Source organism: Macaca thibetana, chromosome 18 (genome assembly GCF_024542745.1).
Source record: "Macaca thibetana thibetana isolate TM-01 chromosome 18, ASM2454274v1, whole genome shotgun sequence".
In the NCBI taxonomy this organism is placed as follows: Eukaryota; Metazoa; Chordata; class Mammalia; order Primates; family Cercopithecidae; genus Macaca; species Macaca thibetana.
Window position 1 is genome coordinate 23,488,848 of NC_065595.1, and position 23,203 is coordinate 23,512,050.

The following is a 23,203-nucleotide window of genomic DNA, read 5'->3' on the forward strand; positions in this document are numbered from 1 at the left end:
AAACATCACATATTATTGTCTGTGCTTTTAAGCTAAGCATTACTTGTTCTACATTATACCCCCAATACATAACTTTCTGAAATTTGAAATTTCAAATGTTCTCTCTAGAACTTGAAAACTTCATTTTAATTACCTCATACAATTAACTGCCCAGCATTGCTTTTCTGCTGTTCAAAGAAAAAAGGGTTGTATCTTTTTCACTACATGTGAACCTGGTGATTTCTTCTTGTTCACAGTTTACTCGTGAATTATACAGGAATCATACATACTTTGTTGTCCATATGTCTGTCCTCATCTGCATATTATCCTCAATTACATGCTTTTAAAGATTCATGAAATATTCTACAAGCATTTGGCATAGCAGAACAAAAAAGAGGCCACTTAAACAATTAGAAATAAAAGTAGCAACTATTTTACATTTCAAGGCTTTTTTCTTCATTCAAAAGACATTTTCATTTCTAGGAAACGAAATATACCCATTTAATTATCTATAGTATCTCTTCATACTCGTTCTTACCAGTATCCATTTGCCAGACGTACACAGAACCATCTGAACACCCCACTACCAGATAATCATCAGAAGGCCTCCATTTGATTACTTGAATAGGAAAAAGGTGACGAGATGCCAACATTATGCATTTTTTCTCTCGCAAACTTAGAAGTCCTACTGAGTGGTCACTGGCTACAGAGCAGATGCAGTGCTGTACTCTTGCCTGAAAAGAAGAATAAACCTTAATTGTATTTAAATTAAATTTAAAATAAAATGGATCCTGTTTTCAATAACTTAAGGCAAAATTAATTATACATTTGCTGCCACTGAAAAACAACCACAATATTAGGTCATGTTGAAAAATGTGTTCCTTTATATTACACATAAAACCCAGATCAATCATCAAAATATTTTTATACTAAATTAATTCTAGATTAAAGACTGTAAAAGATTGGAAAAACTGCTGTTCAAATGTAAAGATGACTTCACTAAAATGATTACTATATTGGAGCAGGCAAAGCTGAGAAAAAATTGATCTGTTATTAGGTGTTCTCTTTCCATGGTGTGAACTTTCCTTTGTTTGCTGTGGGAGCTGCTTTCTGCAGCGCTTCTTTCTGTCTGTGACTCTTTCATTTAGACCCATGCTCTTTCCTGCACCTTTGCTCAAAAACAATACCCTCACCGTCCCTCTGCCACGATCATTTCTTAGGAGTCATAGATATTCACATTATCTGTAGATATGCATTCCTGTTTCTTTCATGGTGTCTATCTGTAATGTCAGCAGATGCACCACCTCAACTAGCCACACAATAGCCAATTAAATGTTCTGCTGTATATTTTCTGCTCACCTCTAGTTTTTGCCCTTCAACTCCTTTTTAGAACAAGACAAGATATAAATAATCAAAGATTTTCTCTGGTAAGAGAGAACTGAACCTATGACCTAAAAAATTAAAAATTAAAGTCTGTATTTCTGTAAAACAATTTATAAACAATGGAAAACTTAACTTTTCAGTGACTTACTAGATTATGCTTTCAGGTCATACTGAGAGAAACCATATAAAAACAGCCATTTGAAACTCATTCTTGTACATATCGTGGCTATTTATTGAAGGTGAGGCTCACTGCACTATATATATACTCTTTTCCTTGTATGGGATCTAAAGAAAAAACACATCAAACCTCACGCTGCTGGGTTCTCCTAAGCAAACAGGCTGTTTTTAAACTAAAGATCAGTATCTCAATATCCTTCCCAAATAGGACATGTGGATAGATATTAGGTGAAAAAAAGGGAGGAAAAGTGTGGTCAAATGTGCATGGGAAATACTGACAATACTGAGGTTAGGTGGTAGCTGTTGTTTTTAACCACAGAACTTCCAAGAACCTTTAGAATGCTGTGACCATAATTATCTCGTCAAGGGGATACAACATCATTCATCTCCAAAGTTGTTTGAACATAGTAATCTTATTAAGACCTAGTTTTAGATGAACACACTTTGGAAACTCAGGACTGAATTTTCTATCTATAACAGTGCTGGATCTTGGGCATAAGTATCAGAATATGGCCTATCAATGGTCTCATTTGCTTTCTTCCCTTATATTCTCTTCACTATGATTTAGCTTTATTTTTATCTTACTAGATAATGTTTATTTTTGTAAACAACCTAAAATCAATGTTTGAATGAAGCAGCATAGTAATAAAACAAAGATGACAGTAATATTTAACTATTTACTTTGTTCTTAAATTCAACTGTTTTATTTTTATTCTTTGTTAGCTTTATTTGTACTTTGTGTATTATAATTACACACTATAATCAGCATAACAGGTGTTTACTCATGTTAAAAGTTAAAAAAAAAAACTAGGTTCAGAGAAATGGTATTACAAACCTTTATTAAAACATTATATAGAATTTTTAAAGCATTTTTTAAGCTTATTTTCCTGATAAACATTCAATTGAAACATGAAATGTGATTCTTAATGTCTTTACAAAAGACATTAAAAACTGAGGGGCGGTTGACTCTGACACACACAAATTAGTTTTATAATTAACAAATCAAAACAAAATGGCAAACTACAAAAATAGTTAAATTTGGGTATGTTAGAACAAAACTGGGTAAATACACACACACACACACACACACACACAGAGCTACATATGTATGCTGCTAACTCAAAGCAAGAGTTTAATACAATGGATGTTTTGCATTTCTACAGCTTATCATCAGTACTGACTTTGTCAAATATATCCATTATTCATTTTATAAAAAGGGTTGGTTGCTACATTAATGGTTAACTACAATATTCTATTTTGCAACATTAATCTGTCAAAAAGTGGTCATTTTATTTATTTCCCTCGTGAAAGAAATAGTTATCTTTTTCTATGGGTATAATGAACTTAAAGAATGATGCCTAAACAGTATTCCTTTTCATCTGTTTATATCCTTTCATCAGGCACTTATCAATCACAGTATTCACACATCCAACACCACTGTTTTATATATATATATTATATTTAATAGAGCCTCTAGGTTGCCCAGGCTAGTCTTGAACCCCTGGGCTCAAGCAATCCGCCTGCCTCAGCCTCCCAAAGTGCTAGGACTACAGGCGTGAACCACCACGCCTGGTCACTGACCCTACTTTTGATTCTGCTACTTAGACTTACAAACTGTCCAAAATCTTCTTTATAAAGAGCTAATCCCTAATTAGTGCCACACATCTAACTGACCTACTTGCTAGTCCCCACGTTGAAAGTCATTTCATTCATGCTCACATACACTCTAGTCATTCCTTTTCAAAAAGTGGAGAAAATGAAGTATGAGTCAATATGAAGTTTTGCCAATATTCTCTGTTAGGTGTTCTTAAATTTTGCCCTATTGGAGATCTCAACATCTGAGGTGACACAAAGCTACTGACAACGACTGAGCTACGCATACTCTCTCTCTGTCAAAGATCTCCTTACCATAGTTTGTAATTTAGCAGAGAGAGGACTAGAGCCATTAAGCAAAGAAAAAAGCCTTTCCCATTCTTATGAGAAACTTGACCTTCCACATTATCAACCCCTCATGAGAAGTTTCCCTGTCAGAACTTTCACCCTCCCCATAGATACACAGGCAGATAATTTCAAATATTTAAGAAAACGTAATCTATCTTCATAAGACTTAAAAGCTCTACATTATATTATTACTGTTATGTAGCAAAAATAAAGGACATACAAAATGAATATTAAATAAGAGCATAGGATCTGCTTTAAAAAGTAGATTATGAGATGTAATTTTCTGAAGGTTAAAAAAAAGAGCTTTAACTCCAAGATTCTAGCTTTTTCATTTCTACATGATGCATTCTCCTCTGACACACAAATTTAACTAAATATGTTTTAAACAATACTTTTATTCCCCTTTCACATAGTGTAATAATGAAAATTTGCAAATAACAAGCTTAATCTACAAAAAACTGTTCCAGGCCAGGCACAGTGGCTCACACGTATAATACCAGCACTTTGGGAGGTTGAGGGGGATGGATCACCTGAGGTCAAAAGTTCAAGACCAGCCTGGCTAATATGGTGGAAGCTCGTCTCTACTAAAAATACAAAACAGTAGCCGACGGGGAGGCTGAGGAAGGAGAATCGCTTGAACCTGCAGACGGAAGTTGCATGGAACCGAGATCACGCCATTGCACTCTAGTCTGGATGACGGAGTGAGACTCCATCTTAAAAAAAAAGTTTATTCCAAAGTAAAAATGATATACCATCTCTGTAAATAAGTATCTAAAGAGTTAACTTTAGCTTTACTGTAATAAGACTGGAAATAGCCAAAATAATCAAGAATGAAAACAAAAAAAAAATCAATATTACTAAGCCCAAGAAAGCATAGTTATTAGAGGTACTTAACTCACAAGAAAAGATGGTTCCGTGCTTTTTAAATATGGATTAAAATAAATCTAATTTTTCTTCTTTCAAAAAAATGCTAGTCCAACTCATATAGAAAACTGGCCTGAAGCAGAAATGACCCAATATAGTAAAACCTCATTAATTTTGATTTCACTAATTAATTCTGAGTTGATGGCTACCTTTGCAGCCTGTGTGAAAACAAATTAATGGTATAAACAAAGCAAATGTCTAGCCTATTTAAGTGTAAAAGGAAAAAAGACTATTCAAGCAACACTTGACATTAATTTTAATTCAAACAATGAACAGAGTAATAAATAATTCTCAGCTATCTGTTAAATAAAAGCACTTAAAAGTTCTAATAAAACACAATTAACTTGGTTTCCTCTTATCTGTCCTCAAAATTATTAAAGCACTTCTTAAAGAATACTTTGTAACTCATATTTCTTCCTGATTTACATCCAGCTTCTTCACAAATGAGTTAAATTAGCACAATGCCTTTATTATTAAATTCTAGAGATCTGGGTTACTGAACACCTATTTCACCTGCAATGACTAATTTCATAACTTGATTAATCCCATTCTACTTCACCTTTTCTCATTTCAACCTGGAAAAGTCACCTAAACATGATTTAACACCAATGGCATTACAACAAGATAACATATAAAACATTTAAACTGTATAAGTAAAATAATACTACAACAACTAAAAAATGTGAACCTCTTATCTTTAAACTTATTTGAAAAATATGCCTCAAATTATTCCTATTACACATGCATTAAATAATTTTGAAATGTGTTCCCTAGTTGTATACTTACAAATTATACATGTGTAATTCTGTGCACTATATCACCTAAATTGTAATAGATGCACAAATACATGTATTTTAAAAGGATGGCTCAAGGTTTAAATAAACAGATTTAAGAATAAACATTTCTGAAATGTCTCACTAATGTGAGTAACTTCATATTACATTAGCCAATATCTCATGTCACAAAATGGATCCTTAGGAAGGTTTCCTTGTTAATGACAGTGGATGTAAATACAAATTTCATATAATTATAAATTTTTTGCTGCCCTCCTGCCAGACTGATCAAATGATCATTAAAACTTGTCATATAGCTGATGAAGAGATTTTTCATTAGAAATATCTCCCATCCATATTTTCCCTGCCCATTTTGTGATGGCTAGGTTTAGAACTATATAATATCATCTGCAAGTCCCTTAAGCAAGCACATTCTAACTGGAAACAAACAGGGTCAAAGTAACTCTGGCACCCCACTTGAGGCTCACCCACTCTGGCCTGAGATGATGCGTGTCCATCTGGAATGCAAAACAAATGAGGCCACCAATGCCCCTCCTTCTAGTAAATGTTCATAAAGCTCAATTTCCTAAGATTAAAAAATAAGTAAATAAAAGTTCTAAGATTTTCTTCCTATACCCCCGTTGACTGTCTTTCTATTCTACTTCAGTAACCACTGCTATCAACTGACATAAAGAATGTAAACATAAAATTCCACTCAAAAATTTGTACTGTTATGGAACAGAACTTATGCGGCACAGATGAAGTATTCTATCAACTGAGCTAGTATTTTACAGGTGAAAGTTATTCAAAATCATGTTGCAAACACTGTATTAATTCTGTCCTAGACACGATATGCACCAATGACATCAAATGCCAATTAAAAGTTAAGGTTAACAACAATCAACAGAATATTTAACCAAGTAAAAACGCTGTTTTTATTTGATGAAAAAGCAAAGAGAGGGGAGAAGATACTGGCCCAAAATAAGTATATTCTTAGGTCAATTACTATTTTTCAAATAATTATCATCTTAAACCAAATAAAGGCTCATTGGATTTGCCAGTAAATAATCCTCACAGTACATTAGTGCTGAACAGCAGAATGCCACAAGCTATCACAGAATCTGATAGAGTCAGAATATACCACCTAGGTCACCCAGTCTGACCTTACGCATTTTACAAGACTTCATTTCAAACCATTCCCAGAAACCTCTTATGTAACCTGTTCCTAAGCATCTGCCATGAATTACAGAAATCAGAGACAGCTAGTTTATCCCATCCACCAGCTCTCTGGGGAGATGATTCCACTTTCCAACAGCTCCCAATGTAAATAATATATATTTTTTATTTTCTACTTTTGCTAATTTGTTTTCTAAACTAAATTACTCTTTTTCTTCACATCATTTCAGGAGCAATGGTCTTATTTGCCCAAAACAATATTTCTTTTTGCCTGAACAGTTGCTAAACATACAAACATTCTATTGTCTCTCCTTTTAAACATGCCCATCATTAGACATGCTATAAATGACCAGCTTCTTTTGCTCATAAATCAATCCCACTATTCTCTTAATCATTATTTCTTGTACTTCCCAGAACTCTTACTATGGAACATAAATGTGCAGTTAAGATGCATCATTTATCACGTTAAATATTCTACCTGAAGGGGAAAAAAGAGCCTATGAAATTAAATGTTAATTTCACTTCTACACTTTCCCAAAACTAGACTTTTTTTAAAAAGCTTTAAAAATCCAAACTTCATTTAAAAAAAAAAAAAAAAGTAGAGGACTGTTTATTTAATACATGTTTTAGAAAAAAAGACCATATGGTCCAACCACAACACTGATTAACAAACTAATTGGATAAGTACATGAACAAGAAAACTTTTAGGGACTAGTTTTAACGTCTTCCTTTATTCACTGTATAGAAAAATAACACTGGAGAAATAGTGGACTAATTAGAACTCTATAATTCTTCAACTGCTTCCTTATTACTAAAATGGTAAAGAAATATGAAGGATTTAATACAAGATTAAGAAAATACTGCCTATCAAAGAAAAAAACAAGTATGTAATAAACATACTTAGTAATAAATAACATATTTATTAACATGTATATTAATAAATAACATACATGCTTAGAGAAGAGCAGATTTTTTTTATCCTTACATCACCCCACAATCATAAATACATTTTAGATATATTATTTTATGTTTGCTTTTAATTTAGCCATTGTTTCTCATCAAGTCTTATCACATTTTTGGGTGAAAAGATTTCAAGCTTCAAAAAATGTGGAAGAAACTACAAATAAAAAAATAAATTGATTACATAAAAACTGAAAATAAGTATAGGTTAAAAAATTCAACAGTAAATAATAAATTAGAAATTCCAGCAACAACAGAAGCCACATAAGCTTAATATTTCAGTTAAGAGCTCAAACACTAATAACCCTTGGAGAGAAAAAAAAAGCAAAGGACAAAAAGAAAAATGTCTTCAAAAAAAAAAAACTAAAATCCTTTTAGAAAAATCTGAATATCTCTAGGTATCAAAGAAAAGCAAATTCAAACATTAAAATATTATTTTTACCTGTCAACTTGGACAAAGATTCTAAAAATTACAATGCCAAATAGTTAACGTTTTGGGGGTTCATACATTTTGCTAGGCGTGTTCCAACTGCTTGGCAGTAATTCATTACAGTCTCATTAACAACCCTTTGAGGTAGGTACTATTATTTCCATTTTTAAAGATGTAGAAACTGAAGCATGGAAGTAAGTAACTTTTGTGCTGGCAAGCAGCAATGAAATGGGCACTGAGAGTAGAAAATAATTTCATAATATAATTCAGCAGCCTTAAAATTGTTAATAAGCTATTATATCAAATTTCGGAGGTTCTGATATTTTCACTGAGTAGACTATATCCAAAGAAAATAATCCTAAATGAAAGAAAATATTTACAAAGACATTGAATATTGTATTATTTACAATAGAAGACACTGGGAACAATTAAATACCCAAAGTAGAATTGCTAAGTACATATGGCATGCTCACACAATGTAATGTAAAATTACTTTCATGAATAAGTAAAATAACATTGAAAATATTTGTCACAATATTAAATGAAAATGCAATATGCACAGGAAACTGTATCTACAGTAAAATCACAAGGATATAATAAAATGGATTTTAAGAGGCTAGAAGAACATACATCAAAATATATTAATTGTGGTTCTCTTAACTGTAGAAGAATAACAGGTGACCTTTTACCTTCTTAGTTATCTCTGTTTTCAAAAATGTTAACAGTGGATATACATTAATCAAGGTGCAATGAAAACTATACCACATTTTTAAAGAGCAAGTAATATGTTACAAGTAAAAAAAATAAAAGGGAACTAAAACTGAAAAATTCCAAACTTGAATAATCAAAGATGAAAAACTAAAAGATAAGTCATACAAATCAATAATGAAAAATGACAAAAACTTGAGAAAACTAATTACTTTGAAATAGACTACAAAATCTGCTAAAGGGCAGCATTTATCAGTTCAGGCTGTCAAATCAGACTACTAAGGATCTAATTCGAGTGCTGCCACTTGCTAACTGTCTGACTTGGATGAGTCATTTAACCACTCCGAGTCTCTTTTCTCTATATGATGTGGTTAACGGCAGTAACATACCTAACAGAATTGCTGTGTGAATAACATGAAATATAAATTCATACAGTGACTAACATGTCATGAATACAAAAGATAATGTTATCTCCATCATCATTATTATTATGTAATTATATAGCATAGATTCTATCTTTTAGAATGTAATTGTATTTGTTTTCTGAAGGGGTTAACTGTTGCTGATGTTTAGGTATCTACCAGAAAATATGAAAACATTCATAATTCTTCAAGAACATGAATTTCCCTTTTTCAATACTTTCTTCTCATATGAATACCTCTGCCTTAATTTAATCTGAATAGTTCCATCTGCATAATCATCAGTATCACTCACATGCTACCATAAATTACATTAATAAAGCTTTATAACAATTTGTAAATAAATAAAATACAGCTCCTCAATGGCCAGCTTCCACAGTTCTCTGAACATTTCTTCTTATGTTTTTCTACTGAACTTACTTTATTATTTTTCACTTCATGCCTTTAAAATATTAAAATGCCTTATTTAACTTCACTTACATATTTATGGGTTTTAGAGACTGAGATGGTTAAATCTGCAGGCTCTAAAAATATTCTAAAGTCTTTTTTTTTTTTTTTTTGAGACAGAGTCTCCTTCTGTCGCCCAGGCTGGAGTGCAGTGGCGCAATCTCAGCTCACTGCAACCTCCACCTCCTGGGTTCAAGCGATTCTCCTACCTCAGTCTCTCGAGTAGCTGGGATTATAGGCGCATGCCACCATGCCCAGATAATTGTTTTGTATTTTTAGTAGAGACAGGGTTTCACCACGCTGGCCAGTCTGGTCTCAAACTCCTGACCTCAGGTGATCCACCTGTCTCAGCCTCCCAAAGTGCTGGGATCACGGCATGAGCCTCCACGCCTGGCCTTATATTCTAAAGTTTTTTAAGGAACTCAAAGTGTTGCCCCTTTCCACTCTCCACACACCATTCAGCTGTCCACTGTCCTCTGTCCAGACCCACAAACCTTAGGCTGCATACATTCAGGGAATAAGACCTTCTGGAAAAAGACTGCCCAGTATTACAACTCCCAAAAGCTCTCTGTTGGTCCTGCCCTTCTACTTTCTCACCCTCAACTTAGAACTTAAACAGTAACCACACATCTAATCAAGTGATTTTTAATCTGCCTGCTTGGTCTTACCTGTTTATGTAAATCATACCTATATCATTACAGGAAATAAACACTGGGCCGGGCGTGATGGCTCACACCTGTAATCCCAGCACTTTGGGAGGCCGAGGTGGGCAGATCCTAGAGGTCAGGAGTTTGAGACCAGCCTGGCCAACATGGTGAAACCCCATCTCTACTAAAAATACAAAAATTAACTGAGTGTGGTGGCGAGTCCCTGTAATCCCAGCTACTCAGGAGGCTGAGGCACAAGAATTGCTTGAACCTGGGAGGCGGCGGTTGCGATAAGAAGAGAGAGTGCCACTGTATTCCAGCCTGGGCAACAGAGCAAGACTCTGTCTCCAAAAAAAAAAAAAAAAAAGGAATAAACACTGAATTCTCACACCCCCGATACAACACAGAAACTTTTTGTTTCCTTTCTCATGGAAACCCACAGGTTGACAGACACTGTCCTCATTTTTCTAACTGGAGATGCTGAACAAACCTGTATATCTCTTTCCTGGCAGTAAATTAACAGAACACAATACACTAAAAGTACCTCTTTGTTTTAAAAGGATGCTGACTTGCTGTTTAAGCCTGTATCAAAAAAAACATAGAGAGACCTAACCTTCAGTGTCCACAAAACACTATAAGCTGGCAAGAATGCTGTGCCTAGCCCATAATTTATGTCCTAAGAAGAGCAATAAATGGGGTCAAACCTCCCCCTTGATCACCTGGGGTCATGCTGACAAAGGCTTTGCATGTGTAATACCCCATTGTAATCTACCCACAAATGTCCAGAAAAACATGACCCAGTTTGGTCTTCTCAGTTGAAAACCCCAATTTTCAGGCAATGAGCAGGAAAGAATGGTACTTAGGACTATAATTTCCAAGGAATTAGGGGAGAGTTAAAACCTTTTATCCAGTTGGTGATATTATCTCTTAATTATCTTGAAACTTCTATCTCATGCAAAAAAAAAAAAGTGCGAAGTTAGACTGTCAGAGAAAGAGAATTCATCCCTAATTTGTGCAGGTTTTAAAGCCACCTGGTCACAGTTGGGAAACAAGCAAATGAAAAGTACGTAACAGGGGAACAAAGTATATTTACAATAAAGTCATTTGAAGCTGGGCGCGATAGCTCATGCCTGTAATCCCAACACTTTGGGAGGCCAAGGCAGGCGGATCATTTGAGGTCAGGAGTTTGAGACCATCCTGGCCAACATGGTAAAACTTTGTCTCTACTAAAAACACAAAAACATTAGCTGGGCGTGGTGGTACGCACCTGTAATCCCAGCTACTGGGGAGGCTGACGCAGGAGAATCACTTGAACCCAGGAGACGGAGGTTGCAGTGAGCTGAGATCACACCACTCCAGCCCGGGTGACAGAGCGAGACTCCATCTCAAAAATAAAAAATAAAAATTTGGCCAGGCGCGGTGGCTCACACCTGTAATCCCAGCACTTTGGGAGGCCGAGGTGGGGCAAGGTCAAGAGATTGAGGCTATCCTGGCCAACATGGTGAAACCTCATCTCTATTAAAAACATAAAAATTAGCTGGGTGTGGTGGCATTCCAGCTACTCGGGAGGCTGAGGCAGAAGAACCACTTGAACCCGGAAGGTGGAGGTTGCAGTGAGCCGAGACTGTGACACTGCACTCCAGCCTAGGTGACAAAGCAAACCTCCATCTCAAAAAAAATAAAAAATAAAAATAAAAAATTTTTTAAAAGTCATTTGAGTACTGAAAATGAACATACAAACTGCCCAGATTTAGGCATTTATCATCCAAATGAAAATGTAGATAACTGAAAATAGAAATAATGGCAACAATAATGATGATTCAATGAGCTCTCATTACAGACCAAGAGTTACTTCTAAACCTTAAACCAACACTTCACAGAAATTGTGGCTAGGGCCTAGAGATGTTAAGTAACCTGCTAATGCCACTCCAAGATGGACGACACAAATTCAGATCTGTTTGGTTCTAAAGGCTGTTCTCACTGGCCTGACCAATCAATGGTCCCATTATTTCAAGCTCCATATGCCTACAGCAGAGTGTGCTCTCCAACTCCTTTAGAAAGTCTTCACCAATGACTAAGAAAAACCATTGATAATGACTTCAAAAAGAGAACCATCATACAAAAGTCAACTTTGTTGTTTGTTCTTTTTTTCTAAGATGCTGTCATCCATTTTCATTTCATTTTACCAGCTTGTCAAATCTTTCTTTAGACAAATAACGTGAACATTTCCCCTCTCAGTACAGTCCCATATTTTATTATCTTGACTTTTTTTTTCCTTACCTAAGTAGGATGAAATAAAGTGTCCTACTGCAGCTAGACTGCAGCACGTACAAAACCATCACTCTAATCTCTTGGTCATTATTTTCTTTTTGTTGTTGTTTTTGAGATGGAGTCTCACTCTATCACCAGGCTGGAGTGCAGTGGTATGATCTTGGCTCACTGCAACCTCCACCTCCTGGGTTCAAGGGATTCTCCTGCCTCAGCCTCCCCAGTAGCTGGGACTACAGGCATGTGCCACCACATCCAGCTAATTTTTTTGGATTTGGTAGAGACGGGGTTTCAGTATGTTGGCCAGGATGGTCTCGATCTCTTGACCTCGTGATCCGCCAGCCTCAGCTTCCCAAAGTGCTGGGATTACAGGTGTGAGCCACCACACCTGGCCAGTCATTATTTTCAACGTAATGTACATATGTCCAATTCCGGCCAGGATCTGCCTAAATTCAAGTACTATCCAAGTATTAACTACTATAGACAGATCCATCAGGTACTAGTCAGGAAAATTTATGAATTGTTCCAGACTCCTCCACATAACATGCTCTTAGCATTCTAACAGCATCTGCAAACAGAGGTTGTTAATATATCATTTATGATTTCATAAATATCCACAAAACTAACATATTCAAATATCATATATATTGACCTTCCTTAAAGTTCCAAAATCACCTAAAGTAGACTTCCTAAGTGCCCTTTCTATGTACTCCCTGAGGGCTTTGAAAAACCCCTTTTCATAAGATTTATCATACTCCATTATAATTGCTGTTTGCTGCTCTGGCTCCCTCATTAGACTAAATACTACAAAAAAAAGATATCTTATCCATATCTCTGGTTCTAGAAAGTGCCTGAAATATGGCAAATACTCAGATATTTGCTCAATGAATGTCTAATCAAAAATATGTTGCACCAACCTGAACACTACACTTGAAAGGTAATTTGTTTCTTCCTAGCAATTTTTGCCATTTAAAAATAAATTTAGAGGGCAGTGCATGGTGGCTCACACCTGTAATCCTAGCACTTTAAGAGGCCGAGATAGGAGGATCACTTGAGGCCAGGAGTTCAATACCAGCCTGGGCAACATAGCAAGACCTCATCTCTAAAAAACAAAAATTAAATTAAAAAAAAATTAAATGTAGTCATTTTGAAATTGTCCCATGATTGTGCTACTCAAGAAAAATTAGTTGTGGTGTAATACTCTCTCTCCAGTCCAAAATAAAAAGTCAATTTAATCAGCTACTTCATTTACTAGGTTTAGCATCAAATCACTTCTGACCATTATTAAAAGTAAATTTCATGCCTAATCAGCAATATGATTTAAGATTTTAAGGAACCTTTCCAAAACATAAGAATTTCTAATTTTTTAAAATGTTTGGCATGATATCAGCACAGTCAGCTAAGGTTGCAGTCTTTCTCGTTACTCTTAAAGGGGACTCTCACTGCCAGTCCCTTAGCACCGAGTTTTCTGACCTCCTACACGAGAGACAGGTGTATGATATTAAATTGAGGTTTTCCCATTAAAATAACAAAAATTACTTGTGCCAACCTAATATCTGAATGTATACATAACATTCATAGCATGACAGGGTCTTACTCTGTCACCTAGGCAGGAGTGTAGTGGCGCAATCATGGCTCACTGCAGCCTTGAACTCCAGGGCTCAAGCGATCCTCTCACCTCAGCCTCTCAAGTAGCTAGAACTATATGCCCATGTCACCAAACCCATTTTTTTTATTTTTTTTATTTTTTCTTTTTTGGTAGAGACAGGGTTTCACTATGTTGCCCAGGCTGGTCTTGAATTCCTGGCATCAAGTGATCCTCCCAGCCTGGCCTCTCACAGTGTTGAAATTACAGGTGTAAGCCGCCATACTCAGCCTCAATTTTTTATCTTAAACACAATAGTATAGAATAGTAGTAAAAATTTGGAAAACATAAAATTATCAAGAATATAAAACCAGCCGGGCGAGGTAGCTCAAGCCTGTAATCCCAGCACTTTGGGAGGCCGAGGCGGGCGGATCATGAGGTCAGGAGATCGAGACCATCCTGGCTAACACGGTGAAACCCCATCTCTACTAAAAATACAAAAAATTGGCCAGGCATGGTGGCGGGCGCCTGCAGTCCCAGCTTCTCGGGAGGCTGAGGCAGGAGAATGGCGTGAACCAGGAAAGCGGAGCTTGCAGTGAGCCGAGATCGTGCCACTGCACTCCAGCCTGGGCGACAGAGCAAGACTCCGTCTCAAGAATATAAAACCTATCAGAATGCACAACTAATATAGTATTGGTACATTAATACATTTGTGCTTTTAAAATGAGAGTGAGAGCTATACTTACATATACTCTACATACAGCTGCTTTCAAGACTAGAAAATTAGCAAGGCTTGAAAGATTATGAACAGGATGATGAAGGATTACGGTAGTAAAATGGTGACTGTACAAACCTATTCCTCATCATTTGAAGAGCAATTTGACAATACCTACTCAAAAGCCTTTAAAAATTAATATGCCCTTTTTTATAGTAACTCCAAGTATAAGAACTTATCCTAAGAAATCATTCTAGAGCTACAAAAATATTTAGCTGTACTAATTATCACTCTCACTGTTGATAACAGGCAAAAAAAAAAAAAAAAAAAAAAAAAAAAAACTTTTAAGCAACATTCTAAAATGTCCAATAAAAATGAATTACAGAATATCATTTAAAATGATGCTGTGGGAATATTCTTAGTAACAAACATGACCATCTTTAGAAAATTTCACTATTTTCCATAACTATTATTTAATTTTTAAAAATAAAATTAATATCAAAAAGATGGTGCCAAATACATAAAAATATATGACAATGTTCTCAAAATCTAAGAGAATTAAGTGTTAAAGGAAAAAGGAATGACACAGAATGTTATGTACATTACATTTTAAGAAAATAATGTTAGTTCTGCTTCCTGCTTTTGCTTAGTTTGTATTAACAAAGTTTGCTCTGCTTGACTTCAGATATTAAACTATGGGTATACACATGGCTTTTTAAATGCAATATTCAAGTTAAATTAGTAACAAAAATCTAGAATCAAAAACGTAAGATAAGAGCAAATTCAGGCAAAAGCTTTCAGTACTTTGTCAGAATCACAGTATGATATATTAAAAAGAATATCTAATTTATTAATTGCTCTTACTGGCTGTGAACGTTAGCCACACTGGTATACATACACTCATGTGTTCTATGCGTATTATCATACCTGTTTCTAGGAGCCAGGAATCTAAAACTCGTTTTAATACTGTCAATTGAAGGCGCAAACACTAAGGTTCAGTTTAGATGCCTCACATTCCTGTTCTCACAAATCCATGCTGCCCCCTTCTGGGTATTTTTGGAGATTATGTGACCAAAAGTTTAATAAGGTAAATTAAACAAAAAGAATTCATTTTTTAACTAATATATTAAAGAACTTAGCCTATAGGCTTACATGTAGAAACATACTACTGGTACTACACAGTTTATTTTTAGGCATTTTCCAAAACTTCTGTTCTAAATAATTCTAACAACAGAAAGACAGCTCTGAGAATTTAGTCATCAATGCAAACGAGGAAAATAAATAGTAAATATTATAAATAGTTATAATACTAAAAGTAAATAAAATATGACATTTTAAGAAGTTTCCCTACTCCTTTCTCTCACTCTCAAAAGTAAACCAGGCACTAGCTTGGCACCAGGCACTGAATTGGGCACTAGCTTTCCCTTTGGTTTTAATATTTTTACTACCTATACATGTATCCAAAAACATGCAGTATAGGTTTGTGTTTTTAAAATGTAAATAAATGGTATCACACTGTATTACACACAAAGGTTCCATACCACAAACTGTACTTCTAAATCCAGGTACCTGCCACAAGAAAATCAACTAAGAAAATATGGATAGTGTCGTGTAAAATATCACCACAATTCAAAAAGTTGGAAATATTCTACTGGGTCATTAGTGTTATTTTTTAATTTCTGAATTTTCACTGCTGTCAATCATATCTATCTGGTTTATTAAGGAAAATGTTTTATAAAGTACTCTTGATATTTTAAAATAATTTTCTTCCCTTAGTATTTTTTCCAAAGTCTAGTTTCTTTCTCTAAGAGTAACCTATGTGGAAATAAAAGAAAAATTCCTGGGTCTTGGACAGTAGGCTCCTTAATGCTAAAATCTATAATAAAAGGAGAACGATAAGTAACAGGGAAAGGTAAAATAAACTGGGAGGGAGGTGGAAGGGAAGATGTCAGATCATCTCATCTGTTAACTACATAATTCTAATGATGGAGCCTTGGAGGAAGTTTTCTGCTGCATCACTCCAAAGGCATTAAAAATATCTGCCTTCCCTTTCACCAGCTCTCTTCAGATTCCCCAGGCAACTGGTACACTCTTGGCCTCCCCTATCCTAGACTTCAGATTTTGCTAATTCACCCAAGTCTACCTCTCACAGCTACTCAGATCTGAAAATCATTCTATCTCTAACCACGCTGTGTTGCGTAAATTTTGTAGTTGTCAGAATAAAATTAAGCTAATATTCTATAGTTCTGAAGTATTAAAACATTGTAATACAGAAAATATCTGAAGGATTAATAAGATGTTGCACTCAAGGTTAAGGGAACCAAAAAGCTGGAGAACAGGAGAGAAAGGGAGACTTGCACTTCCTTAGTAATTTTTATACCTTTTGCATTTTACACTACATGCATAACTATCTATTTATGAAATATTTTTAAGGTACGATAGTAAACAGTCCAAGTACAGATGAAAATTTAATAGCCCAGTTTAAATTTTAGCTGTATTCAAAAAAATGTTTCTAATACATCTCCTATATCTAATATTTGAAGTGGCAATATAATTTAATAATAACATAAAGGCTCCACTTTAAATTTGAATCCTGTTAAAATTAGTAAGAACTGTCACATCTGAATAGCAATAAATTATGAGAAAACCACTCATTTAAAAACAATAAACATAACTTGGAAAGATAAACAAAAATGGTATAGGACTTTATATCTGTCTTATAATTTTTATACTGCGAACAGCTTTATTTCAAACAAATGATATAGTAGTTTGTTTTAATCAAGAAACTGAACCTTTACATTATATACTTTAAAAAAAATAGAAATGGCAAACAACCTATTATTAGAGACCTCAAAACCACAGATTCCAACACCTCTCAAAAAGTCAATTATGTAGTTAGTCAAACCTCTCAGGTCTTTTCAAGTAGTTTACCAAAGCTCCTTGTTTCTCTGGGTACCTATAATATGCCTCTGCCATCATTCACCAAAACATTTGTGATTTATAGTCCGCCTGTACCAGGCTTAAATACTTGCCTTATCCTCCTTCTAAAATGTAAGCTTATATTTCTTGGAACATTTAAACACATTACTTCCTCAACTGTTCTCAATAACCCTTCAGAACAACACAATCCTGAACTATTTCAATGTTTTATATCTTAAAGGGTACCTTCAGATTTTTTAATTTTCTTACATTTTAATTCTTTAAAATAATCCATATCAGGTAAAAGCTAAATATCAGTTAACCAGACTATTCCATGAATCAATACTGAATTTCAAAGATCTTTTCCTAAATGAACTTTTGCTTTTTTAAGAAACAGTATTGGCCAGGCGCAGTGGTTCATGCCTGTAATCCCAGCACTTTGAGAGGCTGAGGTGGGCAGATCACGAGGTTGAGAGATCGAGACCATCCTGGCCAACATGGTGAAACCCCGTCTCTACGAAAAATACAAAAATTAGCTGGGCATCGTGGCACATGCCTGTAGTCCCAGCTACACAGGAGCCTGAGGCAGGAGAATCGCTTGAACCTGGGAGACGGAGGTTGCGGTGAGCCGAGATCGTGCCACTGCACTCCAGCCTGGTAACAGAGCAAGGCTCCATCTCAAAAAAGAAAAAAAAAGAAAGAAAGAAAATGAAAAATAAACAGTATCTTTAAAAAATGAAAAACAAAAATCCTTTAACACAAAATAAAAGGAAAAATCTATTCAATTTAGGTACTCTACATAATACCATATTTGGGCAATATTTGTCATCATAGAATATGCCAATTTTTTTAAGTAATTAAAAGTCCCACTAACAAAAGAATAGAAAAATAGTTCATTAAAAATAAAGCATACAAAACCACTTAAGTCTGGCACTAAATTAATGGTAATCTATAGTAGGAATTTGGAAAGACTTTTAGATAAAAAGATATTTTAAAAAGCTCAAAAATGAAGGAGTAGGGAAAGAAAGGATGACAAACACCTAGACAGCAGAAAAGTAAGTACATGTTATTTGTCTACTGACATGTATGTGGAGTTGGGAAAGGAGGTCTGGAGTCTGTCTTCAGAGCTCATCTCCAACTTCCAGCTGCAGCATCTGTTCTACCTAGCAGACAGTTTTTCATTTTTTGTTTACTAGCTACCTAAGTTAGGAGACAAATAATGAATTATTTTGTTGAGTACTTTTTCTTAACAACTTTGTACATTTTAGGAAACATGAAATGTGACTATAAAGTAAGAAAGGAGAAATCATCAGCCTTGTACATTCTTACTCACAGTTAAAGCAATTTTTACACACAACTGACATTTCTTGGTTTTAGAATATCTTTCCTGAACAAATAATTACAAGAAATCAAAACTCAGCTTCTATCTGAATTTACCTAAGATAAAACCCAAAACTATTCTAATAAACAAAACAGATGACAAACTTTTCAGCATTTATCTCTAATCATTACTTTTGGTAAATATTTATAATCTTTCAACTACAAATAGCTGATCAACTATTTCAACTACTATTGCCCAATCAAAACTTTTAAACAAAAATAAAAATACATTCTGCTAAAAAGAACAGGACACTGGGTCAATTTATGAGAGAGACTATTCAAGCATTAGAATCAGTATATGATGTAGCAAACTCTAATCTCAGCCACACATTTTCTAAACATTTAGCAAACATCAAACTCTTTGCTTTTTACTAAGCAGTTAGGTCCTTTGATCTTTAAACATACTTGCCGATGTGCATAAAACCACCTAACCAGCTAACTGAACAGGTTATTAACTAGCCAGTCATTATTTATTTGTTAAATTACCACATAGCTAAAAGCAAGTATCTTTGTCAGTATTTTTGAATAAGAATTTTAAAATTTCTTTTTTCTTTTTAAAATTTCAATTTTTAAAAATTTAACTTTCATTTTAAGTCCAGGGGTGCATGCACAGGTTTGTTACATAGGTAAATTTGTGTCATGGGGGTCTGTTGTACAGATTACTGCATCACGCAAGTACTAAGCCCAGTATCCATTAGTTATTTTTCCCAATCCTCTCCATCCTCCCGCCCAAGAAAATTTCTATTGTTAAGCATGTAATAACTAAATTACAAATTGCAAATACATTATTTTTCAAGTACTAGACTTCCCTGTCCAGATCACTTTTCCTCATATTCTCCAGGCCAACTACCGCTTTTGGCTTGCCCAAGTCTAGTAGGGAGTCCTGTCTCCATTTAGTTGCATAGATGTCTATTAGTATTTTATTTACTACATTTTATTTTTAAATACTAATAGTCAAAAGCATTTCATTATATTAAATATCCACTTGAAATTTTTTAAAAGAAATTTGTTTAAAAAACACAAGGGAATATATAAGTTAAAAAATGTATAAATAACATATTCAAACAGAGAACATGACCTTGTGTAAACCATTCCAAACTTTTAGTCACATTTGTAATTTAAAGAAAAACTATATCTTATTCTATCTAATATTCCATTATTTTAAATATTTTATTCTCTCACACACACACAAAATCAATCAAAACAGAAACGGTTGTTCTAAACTGGTATAGAATTATCTAAATAATCCATTTTTGCATTGAAAAATTAGATATTTCACCAAATGTACATTCAGAGAAGAAAACTGTCATGTTTCACCATAGGACATAACTACTGAAAAATGAAGTTTAGGAGAGGGGTTGTAACAATACCTTAATTTATTAATGTAATTACAATAATATCTATTTCACCAAAATAGGACATAAAATTGGTTAAATAAATACATGGCAATTTTTCACAGTAAATAAGAAATTAACAACCTAATTGGAAGAAAGGAATAAAAAAGAAGAGAACAATTAAGGAGGTAAATTTGCAAAGCTGCCAGGAAAAATAATGAGAAACATTGGTACTAGGATTTCTTACAAAGCCACCAATATCAAATCAAACAAAATCTAGCACTGGCAGAACATGGTTGATAAAATAAATTATCAGGAAGATTAATAAGCAAGCAGAAAGGCCAAGAAAAATTTTGTATGTTTGGAAATGAGACATCTTGTAGATACTGCAGCAGACACACCAGTTAAGACTGTTTTCAATTTCAGTAATAGCAGAGCTGATGACAGTGAATGAATTATGATAAGCATGACACGTCTACAAGATGATGTGTCTATATGTGCACACAAATGTGTGAGTGTTGGGAGATAGTGATGATACACACAAAGATGACTAATCACATGAATAAGTCCCACAATTAATAAACAGTAAAAAGAAGTACGATTATCAGTCCTAAGCCTTCCTAAAATCTCATATTTCTATTTATATGACATCATAGCCTAACTTAAAATGCATCACTAAGAAAGCAATCTGGTTCCACAAAGCTTTGATGAAATTTTCCAAAATCATAATCAATAACTGTCAGGCTTTGTCTCCCTTGTTACAACAATTTGTTATTTTAATAAACTCTATTGATAAGTATTTTGCTTTGACCAACATATACATTCATTGTCTTTGCTCAGATGGACCCAAAAATAATGAGATTGTACAATGTCTTCAGACATACTTAAATTCTTTTAAAACATAAAATTGAAACTTCATTTAACACACATTTTCTCAACTGCTGCTATGTTTCAGAAAGAAGCCAGACCATTTTGAAGCTAGTAACAGGAAAAAACACTATGTCCATCTTGTGTTTCTATGTGCCCCAATAGTTAATGACTGTAACTTCGCCTAAATGTTACTATTATTTGAGTTTTAAAATTGAAACAGTTTTCTTAATTCTCTTGTCACACTTCCTTTAAGTTAGTCTAGATTCCATTTACACTCCTGATAGTAATGTAACTTGGCTCTACCATAGTGAAATATTCTTTTATATAAATCAACTTACACTACAGTTTTCAGGTGGAACTAGAAGTTGAGTAATCTCACCACCATGAACACAGAAGATGTGTTTCATTTCTCCAGAAAATATGTCCCAAATTATGACCGAAAAATCCACACCTCCAGATATCAGGTATCTTTGATCATACCGAGCTGAGACCTGATGAGGATACAGCAAACATGTGACTTTGTTCCGATGACCACGCAGTGTTCTGTGAGGTGGCCAACCTGTGAATGAGGGTTTGGATTTAAAATGGGAAAATTAAAGGCCCACCAAGTTTCCGTAAGTAAAAGTAAACATGAATGTTTAGAATAGCTACACATTATATCACAGCAAAGGCTTCCAATTTTATCTTCTAAAACCCTAATTCGGTATCCACTAGCCACGTGAGACTACTGAGCACTTGAAATTGGGGTGATCCAGATTTCTATGTGCTGTGAATTTAAACTAGTCATGAGATTTTGAAGTGTTGATATAAAAAATGTAAAATATTTCATCAACAACCTTCATATTGATTAGAAGTTAAAATGAAAATAGTTTTTACTACATTGGGTTATATAAAATATAATCAATTTCACCTGTTTCATTTTATTCTTTAACATAGGTATCAGGAAATTACAGGTATGGTTATATATATGGTTGACATTAGATTTCCACTGGCTGTTAGGAGGCAAAGGCAGATCACTTGAGGTCAGGAGTTCGAGACCAGCCTGGCCAACATAGTGAAACTCTGTCCCTACAAAAAATACAAAAATTAGCTGGGTGTGGCGGCACATGCCTGTAATCCCAGCTACTTGGGAGGCTGTGCAGGAGAACTGCTTGAACTTAGGAGGCTGCAGTAAGCCGAGATCATGCCACTGCACTCTGGTCTGGGCAACACAGTGAGACTCTTTCTTGGAAAAAAAAAAAAGAGTTCTACTGGATGGTACTGTTATGGAGGATTTTCAGAATTACTGGTAATATAGTAATTATTTAGTAATCCATAGAGATAACTAAGAGATGAAACTATTAACATATATCAAAGAGATAAAATTGGATACTTTATTTATAGTCATTACATAGTATTAATTCCAATAACAGTCAATGAATATTGTATCTATGCATTAAACTCTACCAACTACATAGCACCCCAGCAACTAACTACACTGATTCATTGTATTTATTTAAAAACAAAGAATAGAGACATTTTCACTATCAGGGTAAGAGCTGTCAAAACACTTTAGACATAGAGAGTGCTTTGGTATACCTCTTCTGAGCATGTGTTCCCCTTGCAACAGCTGCACTATGGCCGTCTGTGTGGCAGGTACAATAACTATGCTTCCATCTTCACGGCCACAAACAAGTCTTCCATGTGCTGGTATGTACACACTTGCAGTTACTTTAAGAGGTTCATTGCTATTGGGAATCACACTCAGCTGATCTATAATTCCAGCAGGACAAGGATTCAGTTTATCAAATGCCTCTTGCAAACTAACAGAAGTTGTCATTGCCAGCCCTGTAGAGGTTTGGTTTTGTATAAAAGAAAAACATTTGTGCATGTTAAAAAAATTTAAAACATTAAAATAATGTTGATTGATCCAGTAATCAAAGAAAATGATATATGCACATTATGAATGTGTTATTCAGTAGTATTTAACATACTAAATTAATTAAGAAATTGTCATACAGGATTTACTATTACCTTCTTCACTTTCCTGTTTATCAGCTGTGTCTGATATGTTCCAAATATTCAACCTTCCAGAAGAATCACCCTGAATTAATAGTTTATGGAAATATTCTCTGCATCCATAGAAGAACCGAGTAACAGGAGGACAAATTAGCAACTGCCAAAAAAAG

The 23,203-nt window shown here is 34.5% G+C and overlaps 1 protein-coding gene across 2 annotated transcripts in view; it reads right to left on the reverse strand.

Moving 5' to 3' along the window:
- The window catches only part of WDR7 (WD repeat domain 7), a 389,130-nt gene that overhangs the window by 320,088 nt on the left and 45,839 nt on the right, over nucleotides 1-23,203 (reverse strand). For both annotated transcript variants that reach the window (XM_050767826.1, XM_050767825.1), the window contains exons 10-13: nucleotides 23,049-23,190; nucleotides 22,614-22,862; nucleotides 21,374-21,594; nucleotides 518-713 (exon numbers count right to left, since the gene is read on the reverse strand). In XM_050767826.1, the coding sequence (XP_050623783.1) occupies nucleotides 518-713; nucleotides 21,374-21,594; nucleotides 22,614-22,862; nucleotides 23,049-23,190 (808 nt within the window). The remainder of the gene's footprint in view (nucleotides 1-517; nucleotides 714-21,373; nucleotides 21,595-22,613; nucleotides 22,863-23,048; nucleotides 23,191-23,203) is intronic.